Raw genomic sequence first — 25,817 nt, 5'->3', positions numbered from 1 at the left:
AGCGTTCTCAGTTATTATCTTTTATCAGAGTCTGATGACCAGTTATTCTTACTCTTACCTTCATCTTTATGTTGGCTAAGGTCAATTGCCTTGACTTTTACTTAATGAAATTTAAAACTGCTATGAGGCCTTGGGAATTCTCCATAGTGTAAACAACCAGTTGTGTCTTTCTTTTAAATGCTGCATGATTTTCAAAAGGCAGAAGCACTTAATATAGGAGAACCTCTATTATAGGTGTATTTCAATTGCTGTAAATTGGTGAAATGTCAAGATTCTTAGTTTTTCTTTTTATTCTACTGGCCTGCCTCCAAAAATTATTTTTTCCACACATAACCTAAATTTATCTTGGGCTTTAATAGTAGAAGAAATTCTGTATTTGTACTAATTGAGTCACTCCCTTTGTGTTTCATATTTTAAAGAATGTATTATTACTATTATCACTACTGTGTATGTGTGCACATCCATGGAGGTCAGGGGACAACTCTGTGGGGTGGGTTCTCTTTTTCCACCTTTGTGGGGATTATAGGGATTGCACTCAGGTCATCAGTCTTGAATGGCAAGTGCTTTACACACTGAGTCCTCTTGCCATCCATGTTTCATAGCTCCTATATGTACATAGGAGAATAATTACTATATCAAAGCAAAGTTCCATAACTTCTTAGAGCATCTCTTCAGGTATCTCCTTGGCAGTGGCTGCTCATCCTCTTATGGACTGGCATTTTACCAGTTATTTGTGAGTACAGAGACCATGTTTCAACAAATGGTATAATTTAGAAAACAAAAAATGCAGGGATCGAAGTGTCACACCTCTGGATGGAACACCCGCTTCTCTGTCTTTGAACAAACTACTGTCTTCCTGTGTCACAGTTGTGTTTTCTAAGTGTAGAGAAATGTAATTAAATGATCTCTGATCTTTTTTTATTCCAACATTAAACCCACCCCCACCCCACTGTTTTTCTGTTGAAGATTGTTTCTTTCAGGGATTTAAATCCTCAATTTAAGAGCTATAACTTCTCATTAATCATGTTTAATAGAATTGTCAGTCCCTTCTGTGGGTAACACACACTTTGAACTTTTGGCATTCCATATCAGATTTGTGGCTTGTTTTAACTTTTAAATAAGGTTTTATAAACTCTCCAAGTTAGTACATGATCATCTCATACCATGTTCATCCGAATAGATGTGTGGTCGATACCAATGCATGTAAAGTAGTATAATGGTTATTACCTTATTTTAAGGAGTCATGTCACTCATAAGGCAGGATAATAGTAAGGCTTGCCCTGTTTCAGTCAGTGTTTGAGAGACCGGCACAACCAGTTCACTGTAGGTACAGGTAATGAAGCATGGGATTGGGACTACAGTGGTGGATGGGCCTGGCAAGCATTGGCTTTTATGTAGTAGTAGAATAGATGATGCCTGCAAGAAGTTGGAGATGACTGAAATATAGGAGAGTTAAAGCAGCAGCTTTTATTTAACACGGAGAAGCAGGGGAACAGGAAGCCTAGGGAAACTGTAGGTTATCTGAATTTATATAGAAAAAGTACTCAGTGCCCTGGGTGTAAAGGTCCAAGAAATTTTAGGTTACTCTAAAAGCAATAGGAAGCGCTCTAGGCATTTTAAACAGAGAATAACACCATCAAAAGTATTCCCTGGTATCTCTGAACTCAGTTGAGTTGAAGCAGTCATTATTAGTCAAAACACTGAACAAATATATTTTAAATAAAACTTGAAATTCTATATTTTTTCTACTGGTAGTGTTTTTTAAGTTCTGTATCATGGAATATCAAGGGTAACTACACTAATGTGTAAGGCTTTATAAGCCTTTTGCTAGAAGTGATTATTTCTTTCAGCCCCAACGTATTTGCTGGAGCCAGTCTTTATTCTGCACTGTCAGCCTTTCTCATTTGCCACCCGTGGGAAAGCATGCCCTTCCTGAAAATGTAATGTAGGACTGTGATATGCATATGCTTGGTGTGTTTTGAGAAGTGCCCCTGGTAGCATTTTGCATTTGGAAGCTGATCAAAGCACACCTCTTCCCTCTGGGTACATTTTAAGGTCTGTGGCCTGAATTGTGTTCTGAGGCTGAATCCCTCTGTTGTGTGCTCTAAGTCCCTCAGGAGGAAGCCACACAGCAGCCAGCTGTTTAGCCATGATGCTGTCATAGGACCTCTGCTTCCACTTACTACACCGAGAGCCAACTTGGATTTAATAATGGTCACTTTTGCAGATAGTCCCAATCAGGCTTTTGCTTTATGATATGAACAGCAATTAACTTGGAGCATAAATGGGCATAATTATGACCTTTCCTACTCTTTTCAGTTAGAAGAAAATGAATAAGGCTTTTAAAAAATGTGTAAAGTGTCAAGTATCTAGTTTTCAAGTTTAATGTTTGTAGTTCTGGGTCAGTAGTTGACAAATGATAAAAGTTGTTCATTGATGATCTTGTCAGTGGGTGATTTTTCAGATGTTCATAGTTTAAAAAGAAAGGGATTGCTTTGTTCATTTGTGGATCATACCACTTTAATCTGCCAGTATTAACATCACTATTTCTGGTGTTCCCGTTGATGAATCTGAGATGAGCCAATAGTGCTTTTGGACAGAATTGTTTCAGATGGGGCTCTGTAGAGTGCAATAATGTTCTAAGGTATTAAGCTTCATGTTTAATGAAGTACCAGTTCTTACCCTGGTAAGATATTTTTGTTTTCTTTTAATCTGTGTATTTTGATTAACGTGTTTCAACAGCCCACTCTTAGTATATGTGTTACTCATTTTGCATGTTTAATGTGTAATTAGTTTTAGCTGGTGATGAAGAAATGGGTTTTTAATTACAAAGAATATAGTGTGTTTCAGAGTAGTCCATTTTTGAGACCTAGTTACCTTGGTAAGTTTGTTTGTTTTTTTTGTTTTTTTTTTTTCTGTTTGTCCGGTGTAATCTCATTTGAAGAGCACTTTGGAAGCCATTGGCTAGAGGATCTCTGCCTGCTGCTCCCCCCCTCTCCTCCTCCCTCAAGTAGCCTCAGTATTGCTTGTCTTGGTTTATTATATCACTTGTAGGCTTGTGAGAAATTCCAGAATAAACCTGAGTTTTAAATTGCTATCTTGGAAGCAGATTGGTGTTCAGATTTTGTACTCCCTGTATCATCTTTAAATATTTAAATTGCAGACGCTCTGGCTGCCTCTTAAATTAGATCCTTCACTTAGTAGTTTTGACATTTCATAACCTTGCTCCTCAAGCATTAAATATTCACCTGTTTAAATGGCAGTGAAAATTTAAAATACAAACCCATATATTAATCCAGTGACTGTAGATCGGAGATCAGCTCACATTTACTGAAGACGCTATTGGCCCCCACTAGGACTTATGCCAGAGATTCATTGTATTGAAGTATTTCTAGTACAGAATTCATCATGTATAGAAAACCCACTTAGTCTTCTCTGAGGGAATTTAGTTTTAAAAACCCACAAGTGTATTTAACACTTTGAAGATGGAGCCAGCCCCAGTGTGGTTCTCTAGGTGAGTGCTGATGCAAGGCATCCATACAACTCCAAAGTGACAGAAAAATCAGAGTGGTGACCATTGCTGATACTTACTAGGTAGGTTGGACGGATAACTGATTTAAGTTCCCATAATGAACATCTTCATCCTTCTACAAGGGTTCCCACTGTGGTCTGAAGTGTACTTTGTGTTTATAATCCTCTGAGATTGAAGAACTGTTTTCCTTTTCTTGGAAGTCAGGATGTTGTTGACAGTGATATTCCTGACAGTGCAGAAGAAAGAGGCTGCTTTAGTTCTGAGAAACTTACAGGCATAGGATGGAACCTGGTACGTTATGGGAGAAGGGTCAGCACAGGTGCTTTTTCTTACACTTCTGGAAATTCTTAGGGATAGTGTTCTTTATTTATGTGGATTAGAGTATGTAATAAAACCAATTTTAATCATGATGTGCAATTTTTGCTGTTAATCTCAACTGGTAACCACTATTCTTAAGAAAAGCTACTTTGAAATACATTAATGCATGTGACATAAAAATATCTTTGGTTTAGTGACATCTTTTCTGCTATCTTTGCTTAGTTTATACATGGTGTTTTAAGAAACAATCTAGAGTTACTTAAAAATTTAGAACTCTTACAAGTGAACTGACAAACTAGTTCCAATAGTGTGACACTGTGGAAAGAAAGTGGACCAGGAGAAAAAAGTACAGGGCCAAGAAGATCAGTTGGTGAATCCAGAACTCAGCAGCAGTTGCACATGACCTCAGGCATGGGATTTGTCTCTTTACTTCTTTTGCCAGCCTTAATTTCTTTTATGTGTGTGTCCTGCCTGCCTCATGAGGTAGTTGAAGGCATGGAAAGAAAACTATTTGATCATGCTTTATATCTGGCAAAAACTTAAGCCTGAACGTGATTTTATTGTTAAGCAGTATTTTCTATCATCATGGGCTTTCGTGTAATCCATCACCTCTAGTCTGTATATAGTAATGGAAACCAGTTCTTTGACAGCGTTATAGGGAAATGCTGTTTTAAGATTTGTCTTACAGCTTTTTAGATACGATTTGGAATTAAATAATGTGAATTTAAATGTGTATATAAGCCTGCTATGGATGTTCACACCTCTCAAACCAAGCACCCACAAGGCTGAGGCAGGAGGATTGACTTAAGTCTGAGGCTAGCCTAGGCTACATAGTGAGTTTCAGGCCAGCCTGGGCTAAAGAATGAAGTCCTGTCTCAAAGCCAAACAAAACAAAGACAAAAGCAAGCAAACAAACAAAAGAATGGACATTGAGGGGAGGGCAACTGATCCAGTGTGCTTTCAGTTTTTACATAATCACTAAATATAAGCCCTTTATCCTAAATATATTTCAGGATAACTTAAAACACCTCACCCACACATGTCTGAAATGTACAAAGCAGTGAATGTCACTGCATGAGTAAATGACTTTGGAAAGCCATGATGGACTCAGTTACTCTAAACTTAATCATGTAGGTCTTTCTTGACATAGTCAGATGCACATAGAGGTGAATAAAATTTGTAACACAGCCACCCCAATTTTTAGACTTAAGAATGCCATGCATACTAAAAAGTACTTGTTTATTCTTAAGAACTACGTTTAAAAAGGTAAAATTCTGTGGTTTATGTGATGTAATAGGATTAAGGCGTTTGTCCCAAGTTAACAGGGTTTGTAATGAAATGAACCTAGCTTTCAATAGGCTCACTGGAGAAGGGGTCGCCTTTCACCACTGTGGCACTCCCTACCTTTTGCTAAGCTTGAGCCTCCTGTTGGCTTCTCCTTTTGCTTCCTCACTCATTAACAATGCAGAAATGCTTATACTTGATCTGTAGCCCATGGCCAGTGGCTCTTTCACAAAGAGAGCATTTCAGTCACATGGTCCAGAGCACAGTGACTGCTGACTGGCTCCCTGCCATAGAAATAAAGCTATGCAATCCTCAGTTTAGAAGTGGACCAAGTGCTGGATTATGTAGCTTCCTTAGATGATTGCAAATCAGTCTAGAAAAGAGCCGTAGACATGTATTCACACAACTGGATTCAAACATACTTCAGTGGCTGTGGGATCATAGGTACAGAAGTCTCAAGGCTGAACTTTTGCTTATATTATTTTGGTTACTTTAAGTCTTTCTCCCCCAATCCCCCTTTTTTTCTTTTGTACTTACAAGTGTTCATTACTAAGTAGCTAGGAGCAGACGGAAAAGAGTATATGTGAATATTTTCTCTGTGCTCCTGTCCTAGATTCCTTTGTGTAGGACAGGACAGTGTAATGTGACTTTCCAATAAGCCCTTGGAACAGTATCTGTATTTTCAGTTGTTCGTGAGCAAGCTGATTAAATAAGGATGGGGGTATTAAATGTAAGCTCTGTTGGGACAAGGGTAAAAGATACCAAGAACTTCATAAATTAATATAAAATCTGGCCTGCTTTCTTTTGTTTTATTTCCTAGAAAGTTCCTTTTAAAAGTAAGAGAGATCTGCAGGCATAAACCAAAAAGAAAATGCTTGATGCTTTAGTTATTAAAATACTAGTTTTGATAAAAGATTCTATATTGGAGTAATAAGCCTGATTAAAGGTGGGTACTACTAGGTAATAACATGATCAGGCATAAATAATCATATTGTGTTAGTCTAGCAAGTCAATCCCAAAGTTAGATGTGTTGGCTATTTTTCTGAATGATGTAGACGACAGGTCATGTTGCAAAATTTCTGTCTGTGTAGTTGGCCGTTCCTGAAGAGATCACAGTCAAACCAAATGGAGTATGATTGCAGATCATACTTAGGGGACCCATAGCTGTCTAAATAATGCTTATATGATGGGTAAAGCAGGTATGGAGTTCAGTTTGGGCAAGAATCTAGATGAGATGATGGACTGTGCCACAAATTGCTATGGTGTGGTGTTGTGGACTGACATGATCAGTGAGGTATTAGCAAATATTTTTGCATTGACCACATTCTGGTCATTTCTAAACGTTAAGGATCCAGTAATGAGCAAGACCCGAATAGTGATGATTATAAACTAATACAGACTTTTTGTCTTCCATCTTGTACAATTTGGGATTCTTTCATTAAAAGACTTTAAGTATAAGGGAGGCAGAAAAGTTGTAAGAGCCAGAGAAGATGGGCAGCTCCAAGGAAACACCACAGAGCTGATACATGTAAGAACTCATAGATCACAGAGACTGTGACAGCATGCATAAGACCCTCACAAGTTCTAGCCAGACAAATACCAACACAGAAAAAAGAGAAAGAAGCCCAAAGTCCCATCCCTAACCAAGAAGCTATTTGTAGTTGGTACGTGCTGGGAGAGGGAAAATCATTTTTATCCAATGGAGTGACACTGGGTATATCAACCGCACTCCAGAGCAAACCTTATGCTCAGGAGTATTGGCCAACACAAAAGGGACTCTCTGTTTATATTTATGGCCTCTTCTGGCTTAGTATGGTGGGTTTTTTTAGTTTGTTTTATTTTGAGATAGAGAAAGAGTGTGAAGTTGGGTGAGTAGAAAGGATGGATCTGGGAAGAACTGGGGGAGGGGAAATAATATATTATTATATGAAAATTAAAATACATTTTAAAGGTTTTTTTGAGAGGACATTAGATAAAGTCAGTGAAAACACTTGGGGTCTAAAAATGAAGGTTATGAAAACTTGTGGATGACAAGACAATGGACAAAGAAGGTTATGACTCCTTAATGTATTTAAATCTCTAAGAGTTTATGTGTGAGTGGCATTGGCATAAATTATAAGAAAGCCTTCACTAATAAAGACTACATATTTTTAAATGGATCCCACCATATCCAGAGATGGTAGAGGCTGGAAAACAAGTCATAAAAATGTATCTGATGACTTCAAAATATGTTAACTAGGAATGATTGCTCGCACATCTCTTGCTTCCTGTTGGCCCCGCTGAGGACAGCCTGCTTCCATTAGTGTACCATGCTGTGTGTGATACTGGTCTGGTTCGAGACCTCACAGATATGCTTGGAGCAGATCTTCTCTTCACACAGAGAACTAGCATTTCCTTTTTGTCCTGGAATGCCCCCCCCCCCAATGAATAAACAGCATCCTACTTACATTAAGGCCAGTGTTTGCTCTCTGCCCCTTATGGAGCAGTTGTCAAGGTAGGCATTGGGTTTCTGAAAGGAGTGAGTATACCAGTATGCTTAACCTTATTCCCCTTTTCAGGTTTCCTATGCTCGCCCAAGTTCAGCTTCTATCAGAGATGCCAACTTATATGTCAGTGGGCTTCCAAAAACAATGACCCAGAAGGAGCTGGAGCAGCTGTTTTCACAGTACGGGCGCATCATTACTTCTCGCATTCTTGTCGACCAGGTCACTGGTAAGTGGGCAGTGGTTCTGGATAGTCTTGGGCCTCTGACGGGCAGATTGTGAAATATTCTGTCTTCTCACATAGCAGTCTTGCCTCTAGAACACATCAAAGGTGTATGTGGGCCAGAAAATGCAATTTTCTGCTGGAATTGTTCATAAATATGCATGGACAGAAATAGATTGTGGAGTGGAGTGAGCGAGCTTGAGTCATTTCCACCCTGAAGGTGCAGGTTTGAAGCCTGTTTCATGGCTTGTAATAAATTTATAGATGCTATAATCTTCATTTTCAAGCCTCTGTGTGAAAAAAGCCCCTATCTTCCTTATAAACAATCTTATTTTTGTGAAAAGCAAAATTTACTGCAGCAGTATGCAGCTGGTCCTCTGAGCAAGGATGAGGCTGAATCCACTCTGGTAATTGCCATGGAGGCAGTTTTCCAGGGTCTGCTGTACCGTAGAGGCAGATGTAAGAGGATGAGATTTTGAGTGGTAGCAATTTGTTTTATGCCTAACGCAACTTTTGACCAAATGAAATGAGAATAAGATGTTCATTAGAACTTTATACACAAGAAGCACTTCTGCCAACACTGTTAGCTAATGGAAAGCTAGCAATATGGATTGGATTACAGATTTTTAAAACAAGGTACACATACAGTTTCCTACTATAAAAGCAATACTTGTCCTTTTGCAAAACATTTTAAATATAGAGAAATATGAAAAGGAGAGGGCGGAAAGTCACCTGGAATGCCTTATTTCCATGCCAGCCTTCTTGTGATAGCGTATATTACAATGTATGAGTTTTTATTGTAAGAATGGAGCAGATTAACCCCAGAATAAAATCAGGCCACAGTTTTCATCTTCAAGTGAAGATCAGTTCATTTGTTGTAAACTTGGCCAGAGTGTCTGCTTTTCCATTCTGTGTTGTTAGTTGGCTTCACAGGAAGTGCTGTTCATAGGCTTTTGGGTAGAGAATCAACAGTGTATACACTTGCCTGGGAGAATGGTCTGTAGATTGTGCTGCCATGAGAAAGTCTGAGAGCGCACAAGACACACACAGGGCATTGGCTGCTATAGCCAGTCCATTCTCCTCCTGATTCTCTCTGTGATACTGGTGTGTTACACACACTATTTGTTAAGGGGGCTAAATAGAAGTCCAAGCATAACAAACAAGATTTATTCTGAACAACAGAAATACCTTTTTTTTTTTTTTTTTTTTTTTTTTTTTTTTTTTTTTTTTTTTTTTTTTTTTTTTTTTAGAGAATTTTGTACTTAATGAGAAGTTGGTGGATTGAGAGTAGGCTTCATCTGTGACATGGAAATATGCCTCTTCCTTTTAGTGATGGCCCTTCTTGAGTATGAAGGATGACAAGTGGACAGACTTACTATTTCCTGAGTGGGGTCCATACCTCTGACATCAGCAGCCTGCTGGAACTTTGCTAGAACTAGAAATTCTGGGGTCCTCCTCCAAATGTACTCAATCCTGAGGATACGCAGCCCCCTGCCCCACCACACACACACAAACTTTAAGTAGCCCCACCTGTGAGGATGCCATTTTTTAATCTGTACTTTCCTAATGGAGCAGCCAAAAATTTTAGTATTTTATTTCCTTTTCTCTCTGTGTGTTTTGTTCTTTTTTTTCAAACCCTTTCTTTCTTTCTTTCTTTCTTTCTTTCTTTCTTTCTTTCTTTCTTTCTTTCTTTCTTTCTTTCTTTCTTTCCATTTTTCTGTTTTGAAATTCAAGATCTCACTTTGTGGCCAAGCTGGCATCTCACACTTGTAGCAAACCACCTGCCTCAGCCTGCTGAGAGCTGGAAATATGCTAGCTGAGATGTCAGTTCTTAATAGGAGCCAGTGGATAAATGAAAGGATATATTTATAATTATTTCTACTTCATCCTTACAACTATCAAGAAAAACATACACTTTCCCTGAAATGGGGAGGGGAAGAGAAATGAAACCCAGAAGTTTTGGTATTCAGCCACCAGTTTACCCTGTACAATGCACGGTGTTTGTACAAAAAGGGCGAAGTGACAGAGGAGAGCAGAAGAAGCATACATGGAGAAAATGCCTTATTTACCTTAGGAAATTCTGAGCCTTGTCCAGGCTTGGTTGTAAGGCAAACAGACCCTGTGTCTTTTTGAGGTTGCTTTAAGTCACGATGGTCTAGGTTTTCTCAGTAGCCCTTCCTTTCTTTATTGGCCCACTTTGAATTATCTATACTTTCCTACCTTCTAGTCCAAAACCTGGTACTGTGAGACTCTGGTTGGTTGCCAAGAAGGCATTTCTCTGCAGCTGCTTACCTTGTGTTGACCAGCTGTGATTATCTGCTCACCTGCCTATGAAAATTAAATGGAAGGGGCTGGGAGTCACGCTGCTGTTTCTAATAAACCAGAAAAGCTTTGTTTATGCCCTGCTTTGCCATTGTTGTTAGACAGAGAATGGCCTTCCACGGTTAAGAGGGATGCTTGAGGTGCTAGGAAGCTTGCAGGTCTCCTGATTTAACTTGGAAAATCCATGTCTTTTTTTTGCCTTTTACTCCATGCAACATTACTTCTGTAACATAAAGCTAAAGGAAAGCATGGGGAAGCTCAGAGAACGTGAAGACCCTCTTCAGATTTTTTTTTTTCATTTTTTTCTTTTTCTTTTTTTTTTTTTCAAGAAAGGGTTTCTCTCTGTGCCTTTGACTGTCCTGGAATTTGCTTTGTAGTCCAGGCTGGCCTCAAACAGAGATCAGCCTTGCCTCTACCTCCCAGATGCTGGAATTGAAGGTGTGTGCCACCACTGCCTGTCTAGATTTTGTTTTCTTGAGAGACCTTCATATGCTATATGATGTAATTAAGATGAATGTATTACTTAGAATTTTAGTTGAGCTTATCTGCTCTAGAGTGTTTCAGCAAATGCTTGATTTTGTTCTCATTTCAAGGGAAGGGGCTGCCTGTCTGATAGCATGCTGTGAAAAGTGGAACTCAGGCACACAGTTGGTGTAACTACTAAAAGAGCACAGGAGGCAGGAGGGAATGCAGGGAAAGAAAGCATGGATTTATGTGCTTTGTGCTTTCTTAGCTTCTTGAAAAGCACGTGATAGATAGTGAGAACTCACATTGTATAGGTCATTTTGTGCATTTAAAAAGGGTGGAAAATTGAGATTCTAAGTTGAATTGCTAAGGTAAAATTTTCTTCCTGATGTGATTTTTGTGGCAAATGTTATATGTGGGTAAAAAGATGTTCATGAGAAGGAAAAATTAATTTATCCTTTCTTCTCTTCTTCCCCTCTCCTGCTCCCTCTTTCCCAAATCTTTACTTAAATCTACCTTAGGCATATCAAGGGGTGTAGGGTTTATTCGATTTGACAAGCGGATTGAGGCAGAAGAAGCTATCAAAGGCCTAAATGGCCAGAAACCTCCTGGTGCCACAGAGCCAATCACTGTAAAGTTTGCTAATAATCCAAGCCAAAAAACCAATCAGGCCATCCTTTCCCAGCTGTACCAGTCTCCAAACAGAAGGTACCCAGGACCGCTAGCTCAGCAGGCACAGCGTTTTAGGTAAGTCTGGTCCAGTTCTTGTGCCCAGCTACTAAACTGGAGGAGAATGTGCAGGTTTACTGTCAAGTAATTGTATCAACAAGATCTCTGCTTTGAGTTTGTCATTACTGTTGTTTTCTTTCTTTCTTTTTCTTTAATGGGCACAGAGAAAACATACTTGGGGAAATAGCAACTTTTGAAGGTGAGGACAATTAACTGCAAGAGCAGCTCTCCTCCAGGAGTGATTTGTCTCCAAGAGACATTTGGCAAAGTGTAGACTCATTTGTGATGGCATAATTTGGGTGGAGCTGTGACTCACATCAAGTGGGTAGAGTCCAGGGATGCTGCTGAGCATCCTGCAGCATACAGGATACCCAGTAGCCACAGGTGCCTGGGCCCAAAGCATGGCTTGAGAAAACCTGACCCACAGACCGTGAAGTCTGATGTGCAGTTTTCCTTTTGTTACTGTTTTCTTGAGAAGAATTTTTGTGTTTGAGCTGTTAAGTTGAGCTCTTTCAGTTAGCTTTGTTTCATAATGTAGACATTGTTTAATATATGTGAACTATGTGAATGCCCTAAGCTTCTAAAAGTGGCCCCCTCTCTCCTTTCATTACAGTTTAGAGATTGATAAACTTAATGGTTCGGAGAGGAGTCATTAAATTTTCTGAGTCATGGTTTTTACACCTATGCCTCCTCCTTCTTTCCCTTCTCCTTGCCATTTCCCCCCACCTCTCTCTCTCTCTCCTCTTTCTCCTTTTCTTCCTTTATTTTCAGCTCTTTAAAAATCTAAAAGTCATTTGCTGTGCCATACAGAAAGTAGTGGCAGTCTGGATTCTGCCTCTGTGTGGTTATTCACTGATTCATTAACTCAAAGAAGGCACCTAGTTACTAATGGGCATAAATACCCCAAGTTCTCAAGTTAGCTAGTCCTTGAATAAACAACCAGACCAGGAGTCATTCGGAGCATATCTTCTGAATATGAAAAAAGGAGTGACTTGAGGTTCAGTTAGAAACAATGACATCTGATTTTTATGAACAAGTCACCCAGTTTTTATTTCCCAGGATGTTGTAAATACCATTTGGCCACATGGTATGGTATGACCACATTGCATCTAACTCCTCAGCTAATGTTTTATAATAAGTACATGTAATTCTTTATTCTTTCCTTCCTGAGACAAAATAGTTAATGACCAAAACACATAATCACAAACATTGTATGCTAGAGGACTTAACTTACATATTTTCTAGCCCCAGTCACATATATTTTCCCCATTGGTGTATCGGAGTGTTGAAAAGAGAAGAAAAAAATCAACTTAAAATATCTCCTTCTAAAAATACTTAAGTATGATACTTAGGTGTGAAAAGAAATTTTCTGTAAATGCCAGGTTGAATACCTACTTAGGTTAGCATTCTCTCTGGGAGAATGATAGCATTATGTAAGGCTGTGTTGACAAAGATGACCAGCTTCCTGGTTCAGTGAGTTTAGCTGCTGTAATTTTGAGAGAAAAAGCATTGGGAAAAACAAAATGTGTATCACCTTTGACCTTGGTGACAAATATTGGCAATTGAAGGAGAGGAAAGGCACCTGGGCTATTTGATTATTTCCTTCTGCAGAAAGAAATCTCACAGCCCCCCTTTTCAGTGCCAGATTATGCCCTCTCTCTGTCATCTTTCTTGACTATTCTCTTGTTGGTATTTTAAAATATATTACAGTCAAGATCCAGTTCATTTTAACAGTGTTTTCTAGTCATCCTTCCCAATTCGTTTTAGTTTGCTTTTAGAAGAAAGCTGTACTGCCCTAGGTTGTTGTTTTATGTTTTCAATTAAAGCTGTAGTTTTGTTTGGTTGCTATTTATTAGAGGAGCACTCTTAGACTCTTAAGACCAGGCCAGAGGACCATAGATAGCATTGAGAGTCCTGATCACTGGCTAGCATTTATGTGGGCAACATGTGCTGGTTACTTGGCACCACAGCATCCTCACTGAATCTTCCTGTCCTTCTGTAGGTGCCCCGTGCCTTTTATTTTTGATGGGGTAAAGTTTGCCAAGGTTGTCCTCATGATTACATTTAAAACTTTTAACAGTATATATTGTCATTACCTTTGAGATTGTTTGGCCCTTATAGAAAGATATGGTATAAGAAAGGAATAAGGGGCATTAGTTGAAAGGAAAGACTGGTAATAGTAAGTGAGGAAGATTACAGGAAATGGAGGTTTGAGCTTGGAGTCCCAGCTACTCCGGAGGCTGAGGCAGGAAGATCACTAGGAGTTATGGACTGGATTGTGCAGTGCCCTTCTTATCAATCTAAGTTTGTCATCAATTGGCTGGCATCGAAGGAGTAGCTACCACCAGGTTACCTGGTGAGCGCCAAATGGAGAGCAATCAGGAATTAGAACAGACTTTTCCTTCCTTAGATTCCTGCTCTCTCCCTCATCTCACTGCTCATCCTTACCCCTAGCACCTCTAAGTGGTAAAACATGAACTACCCATGTGCTAGAGAATGTGTTTGATATAGACTATGTATTGGTAGAAGCAGAGTCTTAATTTCTACAATCCAAATGTATTGTGATGTGTGACTGGTGCTTTTCAAAGGTTTCCTTAATTTGGCTGTCATTAACTTGAATTTCCTCACGTTGTTTTATTAAATAAAAGTTGATCTTCTTTGAGTTTTTGAGACACTTGAATTAAGGACTTGAAATTTTGTTGGTACCTTGCTCTTTTCTGTAGTTGAGGTCTAATTCCTTACAGTTATTTCTTCATAGTACTTGTTGTTATGATGCTTTTGCTTTGAGTTTGCCACTTCCCAGCATGAATTTTAGAAAACTCATTGTGTATTTTTATGTTACCCTGGTACCTTAGCAGCTGAGAGAGACTGGAGAATACAAGTTATATTAACAGTGAACGGACTTTTAGTACTCATGAAGATACAAATGTAAAATTCCATGTAATAAGGATTAACTTTAAAAGTGGGCTTATGAGGTTTATGGCTCAATCTGTATTGATAATTAGAATTATTTTAACATGAACACTGCTAATCTGATGAGCTCATTGAAGTGTTTATAGTTTTCAAAATAAGACAGACTATTTATTTAAATACATGTTGTAATTTCAGTCCATTAAGAATATTCTTAGTACAGATTATCCAAATTAAACTGTATACAAAATTTTCTTATTCATTCTTGTGAGGTAGATTTAACTTTCTTGAGTGTGATCTGGGCAGTGGCTTATGTGTCTGCTTCTGTGTGTCTCTTTGCATTTTTGAAGAGCCTGGAATCAGCTATTGGGTTGAGCTTCAGGCATGTTGCCGGTTGCATTAGCTTGATCTCATATTGGAATACAAAGACATCAAGCCTCACGAATTATTTTCTTCATTCTTAGAATACATGATGCCATGTGACTGGATAAGGGAACATATTGATGAGCTTGTGTTGGTTAACTTCAAGCCAACTATTGCTTTATGCTTTGGAGAGGTTTCATAATTCTTCCAGTGTCTAGAATTGTGTTTTTTACTTACTGTCTTTTTCACATATTATATCTGACTTTAGTTGATTTTTTTTAATTTCCCTTTCAATATGGTCTTTCCTTAACCTACCAGCTGAATAGCTTGAAAATTAGGCAGATACCTTAGTTTTATGCTGTATTTGTAAATACCCAGCTTTGAAATGAAAATGCTCTAGCTGATAGAAGATTCTATTAAAAATATTGTCTAGTAAAATCTGAATTACATTATCCTGGTGATAGGAAATGTTACCAAATGTCCTTGCTGTGCACTTGTATGTGCACATGGCTTGTGCCTCTATAGTCAGTGAACTTTAAACTCTGAATTCTAATCAAACATACAAAGATAGGATAAAGATGAAATATATTCTTTACCAAATATAGAAATGTACTGATAATTGTTATACTAATATATTTACATAAAGTATCTTAGTAAATGAGATCTTGCTTTAAGTGAGATTCATAGTGTTAATATTTATCACTTTGAATTTCCTGACTGCATGTAAGAGATGTTGAATTGACTTGTGTCTAGCCTCCTGATGCAGTTTCTATAGGAAGTAAGAGAAATAACTGGTTCTTTTTTTTTTTTCCTTAAATTTTCTTCACTGAATCATCTTTAACCCAATTTCCCTTCTCTTGGGAGTCTTTCTTTAACTAAAGAATGTCTTAAGTGAATCTAGGTTTCTATCTAGTCTTCCAAATAATGTGTTATTTGTAAAGTGGATTATATCCCAGCTAATGATTGGGTGGGAGTGACATTGGTCACCTTCTCAGAAAGGCTCAGACTTCCTTGGGAAGCATCAGATACCCTGGAGAGTAGATGTAGATATTGGTGCAGTCCATATGTTAAATATAATTTAAGAACATTCTGGTTTTAAATAGCAAAATATACATGCAGTTGACTCCTTGCATTTACTCCTATGGTGGAACACCTTGTCTGTGTGTGTCCCCCAGTTACTGCAAAGACCACTAGACTGGGCTCTACCTTCCTTTTCAGGAGATCGTGTATGAAAGTTGTCCTTGAGTTGTAGGACATAGCATGAAGGTATGACAGCTGTGCCAGGGGTACTATGACATTTTCTCCTTTAGCTGCACAGTTTATAATGTGCTACCTGCTGCTGCACAAAGGCTGCTTAATGTCCATATGAAGTGCCCACTGCCTTCCCTAGATTCAGATGGGACATATAGATTTATGGCAGTGAGAACAAGGGAAATGTGTTTTGGCTGCACGTATGTAGTCAGCAAGCTGCTGTGCCTGGGCTGTTTAGGAGCAGTATTTCACACCCCTGCTGATGGGGAAGGAGAGCTAGTGTTGAGATTTAAATACCCAAGGACTGAATTTCCCCTAAAATTGGGAGATGATTGAAGGTCAGGGAACCATATAAGACTCCACAGGTTGGGCAGCTATGAGGCCCATTGAGGGTCTGCAGAGGCCTAGTTGCAAAAGTCCTAGATGTCCTAGAGATTGTGGAATGGGATAGAGTTGGGAACTGAGATGTCTTTCCCTCAGTGATTGTAACCTACTCCCATGGCAGGTTTGGTTTCCATCCTATCTTAAAAACAGACACATTTAAAGGAAATTCTATGTTGGGAGTTTGGTTGCTGTCTTCTAAGTGGGTGGAGGGAAAATGGAGCTTCTGGATTTCATCCTTTAGTCACTTTGAACAGGGACTCCAATATGTTCATCTGTCCCACAGGTGCCATTTGTCAAATGCATTTCATATCTATCATTCCAGGAAGTTGATGAACTTTTCTGTATCAGATCGCTTTGTGATTGGTGTTGCGAATTTGCATTCATTTTTCCTGGTGTTTGTAACCTTGGTTTTTTTGTATATAAAGGCATGGCATCTTTACTCATCTTCACTCTGCAGAACACAAAGTCCTCTGACATTCTGTACTCTTCACACCTGCTCTATGCTTTGTGTGTGCAAATATTCTCACCCAGTCTGCCTTCTGGGTAGTTTCCATCCTATATTAAGTGGTGGATGATAATTTTGGTAACCTTTGCTTTTATACATAATCATTAGGTATGTGTTAAACATGCAATGTCCAGACTAGTGGTCTGTGCTAAGTGGTACATTTGAGAGGGTCGTGGCAGATGGCAGGCCCAAACAGATGAAGGAAGATCTCGTGCCACTGCGATTTGTACTCTTGTCTTACACTTTGCATTACAGCAACTCAACACTTCTTCCTTTTCATTTTTTTCAAAACACACAAATGCCCAGTGGAGGCTGAGATTAGGATGTGCAAGGACAACATTCTTTCTCAAAGACCAGAAGGGATACATTGGCTTTTAGAAAACTGAGAAGAGTTGCTTTTCTTATGTGCTCTGCTGTGTGCTTGGGTTGGACATCCAAAGCTGATACCCACCCCACTTAGCCTTTCACAGGTGTTAAAAGACAGCATAATTGTGCCTCCCCTCTGACCTAGGGCTGTCTTTGGGGAGCATTCTCACAGTTGGGTGGCTGTATGGCTATGCATTAGACATGCCTGCTCCTCATGTGTAACTTATTTGTAAAATCTAGAAACTTGAGGCACTCTAATAGTCTTCTTGACATGATAAAGCAGGATGGCACAAATTCTATAAAGCCATGTTTGTCCATAAAATTCAATGCGCTTATAATTCTACATGTTTGATTTTTAAAGATCAAACTGCTCTGAAGTGACTAGCCTTGTGAACTTAGGCTAGCTGGCTAATCTTTGTGTGCTTCAGTATCCTCAGGAACCAATGGAATTGAGGCAAATAGAAGTGTGGGAGTTTGTAAAAGTGCTGATCAGCTCCAGTGACACTCTTAGAACTTGGCTGGTGGGAAGTCACCTGTTAACTACTCTAGCGCCTTCACATTTTGTTTCTGGCTGTTTCCTCAGATGACCACTGCTTTTTTTCTTTGCTGCACTGACCCTGTAGAGATAGCCAGTGTTCTACCACAGTGGGTGCCCATTCTCTCAGGAATGGTCAAAGACCCAGTGTTTTGAGACATCACATATATTTTATGCACAATTATCCCCTTGGAAGGTGGCATTAATGAGCCTAGCTTTCATGAACTTCAAGGGGGAAAATTAAACATTGAAGTTTGCTAAATGTGTGTTTTGCAGGTTGGACAATCTGCTCAATATGGCTTATGGAGTGAAGAGGTAATGACACAGGTTCATGATACTCATAATCCCTTCCCACAATTGATTAATTTGTTTGATTTGGGGAGCAATATTTCCACCCTCATAAATTTATGTTGGGTTTTCTTTTGCATGTATAGCCTATTGTAAAGCTGCTTTTGAAGCACATTTGACTCATGGAATATTTTTATACCACTTAGTCTTTTAAAAAGTCATTATTTGTTTCAGATTGCATTGCGACATTATAGCATGTGTATGTTATGTGTTGGTTTTTCTCCCCTCCCCGTCCTGTTCAATTCATGAAGGCAGTTTTTAGATTTCTTTGCCATTGTGTAAATTGTTACTCAGTGCAGCAGATAATGGTCATTTCATAACCTGTCAATACCTGAATTGTTTGTCTGTCCCTGCAAGCCACAAATAGAGCCTCGGTTGACACATCCAGTAGCTGTATACATCTGTTGGGAGAGGGGAATTGCTAAATTGGGGAAATGGAGAAGGGAAAGGAACTTAAACCCATTGCTATAACCAATCTATGTTCCTTTTGTGTGTGTGTGTGTCTGTTTCCTATTTTGTTTAGTAGGTTTTCACCAATGACGATTGATGGGATGACCAGTCTGGCTGGAATTAATATTCCTGGGCACCCTGGAACAGGCTGGTGCATATTTGTGTACAACCTGGCTCCTGATGCAGATGAAAGTATCCTGTGGCAAATGTTTGGGCCTTTTGGAGCTGTCACCAACGTGAAGGTCATCCGTGACTTTAACACCAATAAATGCAAAGGTTTTGGATTTGTGACTATGACAAACTATGATGAGGCTGCCATGGCGATAGCTAGCCTCAATGGATACCGTCTAGGAGACAGAGTACTGCAGGTCTCCTTTAAGACAAACAAAACGCACAAAGCCTAATGAGCTCTTGTCCTCAGTCCATTTCTATATGAAAACTATACAACAAAAGCAAGTTAAGAGAAACTTTATACATTAGTAAATGTCTTTGTAAGTCAGTGTTGAGATGGGGATAAAATGACTACTTAGCATCCTAAGAACTATGTGAGATTTTTTATTGCTAGTATTTGAATTAAAACTTCTTAAATATCTTTTATGTTTGAATATGGACAAGAGGTACAGGGTTTTTACCTGTCACATTGCATTCTATTGCCTTCTTTGAAGAAGGTGGACCTTTTAAAGTGTTTCAGCTAAGGGAAGACATTGCTTTTCTTTTTACATAACTGCCTTGAACCTGTGAGTAAATATTGAGGCTTTGTGTTGTAACTCTTCAGTTGGTTGTGTCTTTCCCCACCTCCTTTTCTTTTCTTACTTTTTCTTTTCTTTTTCTTTTTTTGTTTTTTTTTCTTTTTGTTCTCTAATTAGCTTTGTGTTTGGTTTACATTTAAAGCATTGCCGTTATGTCTCAGAAAAGTATTTTGAAGTTTACATTTTTATTTATGAAGTTACAAACAGTATTTATTTTGTAATTCTGATTTGGGCTGGGGCAGGGGGGGTGACATTATAAACGCTTATTGTAAGAATACTGGAGAACTTTTCGTAAAGCAGTACCTTGCCAAAGAGATAAGAGCCTCTTTGATGTGGGTTTAAAAAAAGCATCTATTTTTATAAAAAAGAAAATTTGGAGAAACTTTTTACTGGTCCTGGAACAAATATTTTGACTTGAATACTTTGAGAAATCTCTTCATATGACACCTAGTGAGCTTTTAAAATTTACCAGGAAATTTGCAAAGGTTGGAAAATTTAGAAAGATTTATGATGTAGAAAAATACTTTTGAGATCTTTGTATGAGAGGAATTGAGTCAGTGAGGGAACACTGCTGGTTTCATTTTCGTAATCACCAGTGGGGTGTCTGATCATCCTGGTTGCTATGTGATAGATGGCTCACATTGATTTGTGATTTTGAAACAAATAAAAAAAATTTACAAAAGAATATATAAGAGCAGGCAAGAAATTTAAATTACCAAGAGATGGGGGAAAATCTGTTCTTCCTAAAGAAATCCCTTCAGATAGAGCTCATGGTGTTTAGTGATGTACTTGCAGTATCGTTTGAAGAATTGTTTTGTCTTAAGGAAAATAAGATGTTGCACATGATTTGTACTGCAGCAAGTCAGCAAAGGCGATCTGAGTTGGATATATTTGAAGGTATTTTGAGAGTTACGTTTAAGGCTAACACCTGAGCTTTGTGTGATGTAAATAAGACCTTGTGTTTATGAACCTTTCAGCTAATTTTATTTTTTTTCCCTTACATATCAAGTGATGTTCAGGTTTTGAATGTTTTGTATCAGTTTTTTCCTTTGTAAATGGCATTAACATTGTTACTTGAGGTCTTGCTTATCCACTTCTGTTGTCCTGAGGACTTGAATTTACAGTGCATCAGATTCGTTGCTAATTCTGTCTGTAGATAGTCTAGCTTCAGCTGTTTATGGTGATGCTACATTTTCGTTTATAAATATGTTTGTGGTAAAAAAAGAAAAAGAAAAATGAGTATAACCATAGGTTTTGAACAAATTTCCTTACATTTTTCATACAAAAATCATAAATATCTGTATGCTATTGAAATTTAACTTTGTATGATGCTTAAACCACTATTTGGGGAAATAATAAAATAAGTCTTTACCATGTATGAAAGAAATTTTAAAAAATACAAAATATTTTCTGATTAGCATCTAGCTTATAATAAATTTTCAAAAAAGCTGAAGGCAACCGTTGCCTTCATCAGGATGCACTGAGAACTATATAGTTACGTCCTGCGTTTTGTATAAACTGAGATGCTCATATGCTTCCCCTTAGAACAGGCAATGTGCTATGCATAACATAGTTGTACATTATCTTTGCAGTTGCTTTGAGTTTTATTTTTTATTATTTAAAATTGTAGTTATAAAATTTTTCAGTATAGTACAGTACATATACTGTGAGGCGCGTGCTAAAGTGAGTAAGCGAGTTTTCATGCTGACCCACTCAATGCTATTCAGAACTCAATTGGCTTAGCACTTTCTCATATCCTTAGGTGCATTTAGATTGTCAGAGTTAACCTGCGTTAAAAAAATAAAAAAATAAAATACATGTATATACTTAAAAAAAAAAAATAAGGTTTCCCTTGTGGGAAAACAGCAGCTACACGCTTCTTTCCTGTACTACTGTAGCAAACCAAGGCATTGATGAGAGGGCATGCAAATTGTGCTTCACTTTACAGTGTTTATCAGAGCACTTAATAAAATGTAAGGCTGGTATTTATTTGAAGTTGTACAGTATGACTTAATTCACATCTGTTGGAATAGAAAATATATTCTGTTGAGTATTTAAGAGGCTGTACATGTTTTCTTTTGTGTTTGAATTCTTTGTGCTTTTTCATGTTCGGTACATCAATAAACAAAGTTGAAGGGAAAGAACTGTGGTGTATCTTTAAACACATCTGGGTTATGGGGCACCTCTACTCAGTCTAGTAAAAAAAAAAAAATCTTTAAATAAAACAGGGGTGTTCTTAGAACTCTAGCTGAAAGCTGTGCTACCTGAAAGAATCCAGAAGACAAGTTAACTGAAGGGAGAATGTGGAAAAACAAAAAACAACCAAAAAAAACCAAACCAAACAAAACCCCTAAAAGCGAAAACCGTGACTGAATGATACTCTTTTTAGTTAGTTGTCAGATGCATTCCTAGGTGACTCTTGCTGGGACATGTGCTTTCATCAGCCAGCTGTAAAATTTAAGGACTCAGTTGCTATTACTGAGTCACTGATTTAACCTTCAGCTGCTTGTCAGAGCAGGAATTTCACAGTTACTTTAACTAGTTGAGGAGCACTTGAGGAAGGCAAGTTTATTCTCTTCTGTCCATAAGACTGAATTCCCCGTAGGTGTTGGTGTATGATACTTTAGTTGCACAGTTGTTATCTCATTAAGGGAGTTTTCTGAAACAGAAAATTCACCTTCCGTTAGGTTAACATGTGTACAGCACACATGTGCAAATGGTGAAGTGTGCCAGCTCTGTCCATGCTTCATTTACGCATTTAATCGCAACACGTCCCTAGCAGATGCATGGATGGAAAAACATTTCTTGCTGTTTCTTTTGGCTGTCTATCTTCCTGTCTGTCTGTTTCAGACAGGGTCTCACTATGTAGTCCTGGCTGGCCTGGGACTCACAGAGATCTACCAGTCTCCTGAGTGTTGGGATTAAAGATGAACACCAGTGTGCCTGGCTTCTTGCTATTGTTTTCTGCGAGAATTCTACTTTCCTAAAACTTCAGAAAACTGAGTATGATTTTTTTTTGAAGTGTACTGAATGACTTTTTTTGATTGCATTGATTGGTTGTTTGCATTTTGCTTTTGGTAAAAGCCATATTAAAAGTATTTCTTCTGAATTCACAACCTAGTAGCCAAGAGGGTCTGAGTGGCAAGGCACTGCCTCTCCCTCCATCTTACAATTAAACTAAACTCTCCACTCTTCCTATTACGTGAATTTCATCCTTTTACTTGTGTGATGTTCGGACACCCTTCCTGCCCCTCCCTCCTCTCATTTGAGCGGTGTTTTGATTGGTTTGCATGTCAGGAGTTCCTTTACATTTGAGCAGACAGTGGGCGAAAAGAAACCTTGTAAGAGGGAAGGTTGTGAAGGCACTGTTATATTTGTGGAGAAATTACATTTTCCACTTCAGATTCCTTTGCCGTGTATGCTTGAAAAATCATTTGAATTGTTCAATTCACTGTTACAGTGAATGACAATAACTGTTAACATCATTTCAAATTAATCTGATTTAAAGAGAAATGTTGGCAATTTAATCTTCCCCTTTAAAAACAAAAATGAATTAGAAGATTCTCCTCTTTACAAGATATTAAAAATGTAGTGTAAATTTACAGCTACTCTTTCATAGTGTTACCTACAAAACAAAACAAAAAAGGCAAATGTTTTAACAGTAAGTGTGTAGAAATTGTAATCCCCGGGTTTCTTAATGCACTTCCTAGTACAGTATCCATATGTCACTTTATAAGTAGAATAAGAAAAAAGACAGACACGGATTTTGATACTCAAGTCTCTGTTACCGTATTAGAACACTGAACAGTAGAAACAGAAATGCAGATAAAAACATAGCGATTTGAATAACAAGAATTTGTAGTCTGTCAAGTAAAGAGTCCCTATCTTTTCTACCTATTTTTTTTTTTTACATTCTTTACCTCAAATTCACAGATTCATTCTCCTTCAGAGTGGGAAATTAAAGTACATACCCCACTAATTCAGTCAGCTGGTAGGTGCCAGATGGAAGTTTCTGAAGTTACCTGTTCAAAATTCCATTTTATATAATTAGCAGGTGAGAGAAAGAGAGAATGAGTGCATTATGCTCTGAGGATGAGCAGGTGCTGCTCTTCCAAGAAGCCATCACCTAGAAGGGAGCACAGGTAAGCTAGCTACCAGGTCATGACTGTAGTGCCATCAGATGCAGTCACTGAGCTAATGTGCTGTGGCTTATACAAACATAGTCAGAGCTCAAAACCTGTGAACCCATTCTGTGCTCCATCTCTGCAGTTGCCAGCACATGCCTTTCAGTGATCCTTCTGCAGCCCAAACTCTTTCGGTTGCCCAAGTCCTTTGTGAAGCAAAATGAAAGCTATAAGCCACTACATAACCTCATAGTTGGATTGACTGAGAAATTTGAGTGAATGTTTTTTCTATAAATGTGTCATATAGAGTGACAGTTTGGGAAGACCAGTGATGATAAAATAGCCTGAATATTAAAAAGATGTTTTACTATTTTTATTCAACTTTGAAGTAGGACAAAATACAATCTTGGGCCTGAAATTTGGTATTAATGTTATATTTAGTTTAAATAGTCAAAGATGTAGGTTAGGACTAAACTGATATGACCCTAAGAAACACTCATGGGTGTTAGTTTTTCAAATATGTCTTATAGCCAGCCACATTCCAGACATAAATACAAGCTTATGTTTGTGCTGACATGAGTGGAAGACGTACCTCACTGTTGTCCAGAGGTTGCCATTTGTAGCTCAGAAGGACTACACATCACAAATATATGATAAAAGGAAAGGGCAGACTCTCATGCACAAAAATCCATAGTTACAATAAAGAGGACATTTAATTTTCAATGTGTATCAGCCTCAGGAATAGCAGGATAAGAACACTTAGCCACACAGAAGTGGTAGTGGTTTAGCAGGTCATTGAAAGTATATAGGATTGAAAAGCTGTTCTGGGAGATAGAATTCAAGAAGAAAACCACATGAACAGGTAAGTCATGTTCTTGGAGCATTAGTATCTTCATTTGTAAACTGTGTGACCTATGAGTTCCTTAAACATTTATTTGCATAGACCAGTTAAATTTCAGATTAGCCCGGTATTTGAGAGCATGATGAAATAGGATGTCCTTAAATATTGAAACTTTGACATTTGAAGCAATGATAAAATAAAAGTACCTAAACATTGAAACTTGGCCCCTTTTTTCTCTTGTCCATTTCCACTGTGACCTTGACAGTGTCTGATGTGGTAGATTATATGAATTTGGAGAGTACATGGAAGTCACACTACTGGGGCATTGCCTCCTTTATGACATGTGCATTTGAATTGTCTGCAGAGGCACTAAACACAACCAACATTTCCCTGGACATAGAATGCTGTGCTGATCTACCATCCAACTGTGCATCTCTCACACTGAACAGTGTGGTTCTCTCTCAGCACCTGCATCTTTTCGGGGGTTCCTTCATTAGCTATGCCTTTCCTCTCAAGAAGGAGCTACATGAAAGGTCAGTTACAAAGCCCTTCCCTGACCAAGTCTTGCAGCTTTGTTTCTCTTGGAGCTCTCTTGGAGCTACCAGTGGTTAGTAGCCACATTCAATTCCTGCCACTTAATTTCGTGATGTTTTCCTCTCATTCTTTTCTATATGGCTAAATGTGTGTTTCGGAAGCATCCTGCCTATCTGTGGGACCTCCTTGAAGCTGTGGTGCCACCAGCTGCTACCTGCAAGTAACTTACCCTTTGGTATGAAGTATGGTAGGCAAGGTAGCTGTGTAAATTTTGTGTTGCAGGGGGGGTGGTAAAGGTGTAGCTACTGGCTATGAGAAATGGTGAGAAGGTCACTTAGGCATCCAGTAGATGGAGAGCTTTGGTTGCCAGAATATCAGGAAGTGCTGAGGGTACTGTATCAGAAGATTACCCCTCACTTTACATGTATGTTATACATACTCTCCTCTCTCAAAGGGTAGGTTTTACAAGCATAGATTGTAATAATGAATAATGCAGATGTTCATATTCCAAATATCCAAGTTGCTATCAAAAAGGATACATAACTGTTGTCTTCAAGTTGAGCCAGAAATTAATTTTCCTGTAATAAATATTCTTTAATAAAATTCCACCTCAAGAATGATTGTTGCTGTGTTTTCCCCCAACACAATGAACTGAATGTTAACATTCTGTTTTTCAAGTTGTTCTTCAAGAAATACCCTTTTTATACCCAGACACTGTATGAAAAATAGGAAGCTTCTTCAGGTACATTGCAGCTTCTGTGTCTATTTTAAGATTATATGGCTTGAGTACTAGATCGTAAGGCAAAGAATAGCCTTTCTTTTCTAAAAAACAATTGCATGGAAAACTTTCTGAGAAGTTTATCCTGAGCCTTAGGGGATTTGTCGGGTTTTTGTTTTGTTTTGTTTTGTTTTTTGCTTTATTTGTTGGTTTTAAAAGTTGTTTACCTAATTTTTTCATCCTATTGGCCTCTGTCCTGAAGGGAACCATATTTTAGTACACCAATACCCTGTCCATAGTCAGCTGTATACTGTGGCACAGGGTGGGAAACCTTAAAAATACATGCTTTATATTTAATTGCTCCTTTTTTTTTTTTCAGTAAA

The 25,817-nt window shown here is 38.3% G+C and overlaps 1 protein-coding gene across 2 annotated transcripts in view; it reads left to right on the top strand.

Moving 5' to 3' along the window:
• Positions 1–21,350, top strand: part of Elavl2 (ELAV like RNA binding protein 2) — a 63,644-nt gene extending 42,294 nt beyond the window's left edge. The window contains exons 3-5 of one of the 2 annotated variants that reach the window (XM_059254525.1): positions 7,693–7,846; positions 11,149–11,374; positions 18,545–21,350. In XM_059254525.1, the coding sequence (XP_059110508.1) occupies positions 7,693–7,846; positions 11,149–11,374; positions 18,545–18,872 (708 nt within the window). In that variant the 3' untranslated portion in view covers positions 18,873–21,350. Of the gene's footprint in view, positions 1–7,692; positions 7,847–11,148; positions 11,375–18,541 lie in introns of both variants that reach the window. The other variant, XM_059254524.1, reaches the window with a different exon arrangement.
• The last annotated feature ends 4,467 nt before the right edge of the window (positions 21,351–25,817 follow it).

This window comes from Peromyscus eremicus, chromosome 2 (assembly GCF_949786415.1).
Source record: "Peromyscus eremicus chromosome 2, PerEre_H2_v1, whole genome shotgun sequence".
In the NCBI taxonomy this organism is placed as follows: domain Eukaryota; kingdom Metazoa; phylum Chordata; class Mammalia; order Rodentia; family Cricetidae; genus Peromyscus; species Peromyscus eremicus.
The sequence above is the reverse complement of the archived record's forward strand: the minus strand, read 5'-3'. Positions and strand labels throughout refer to the sequence as shown.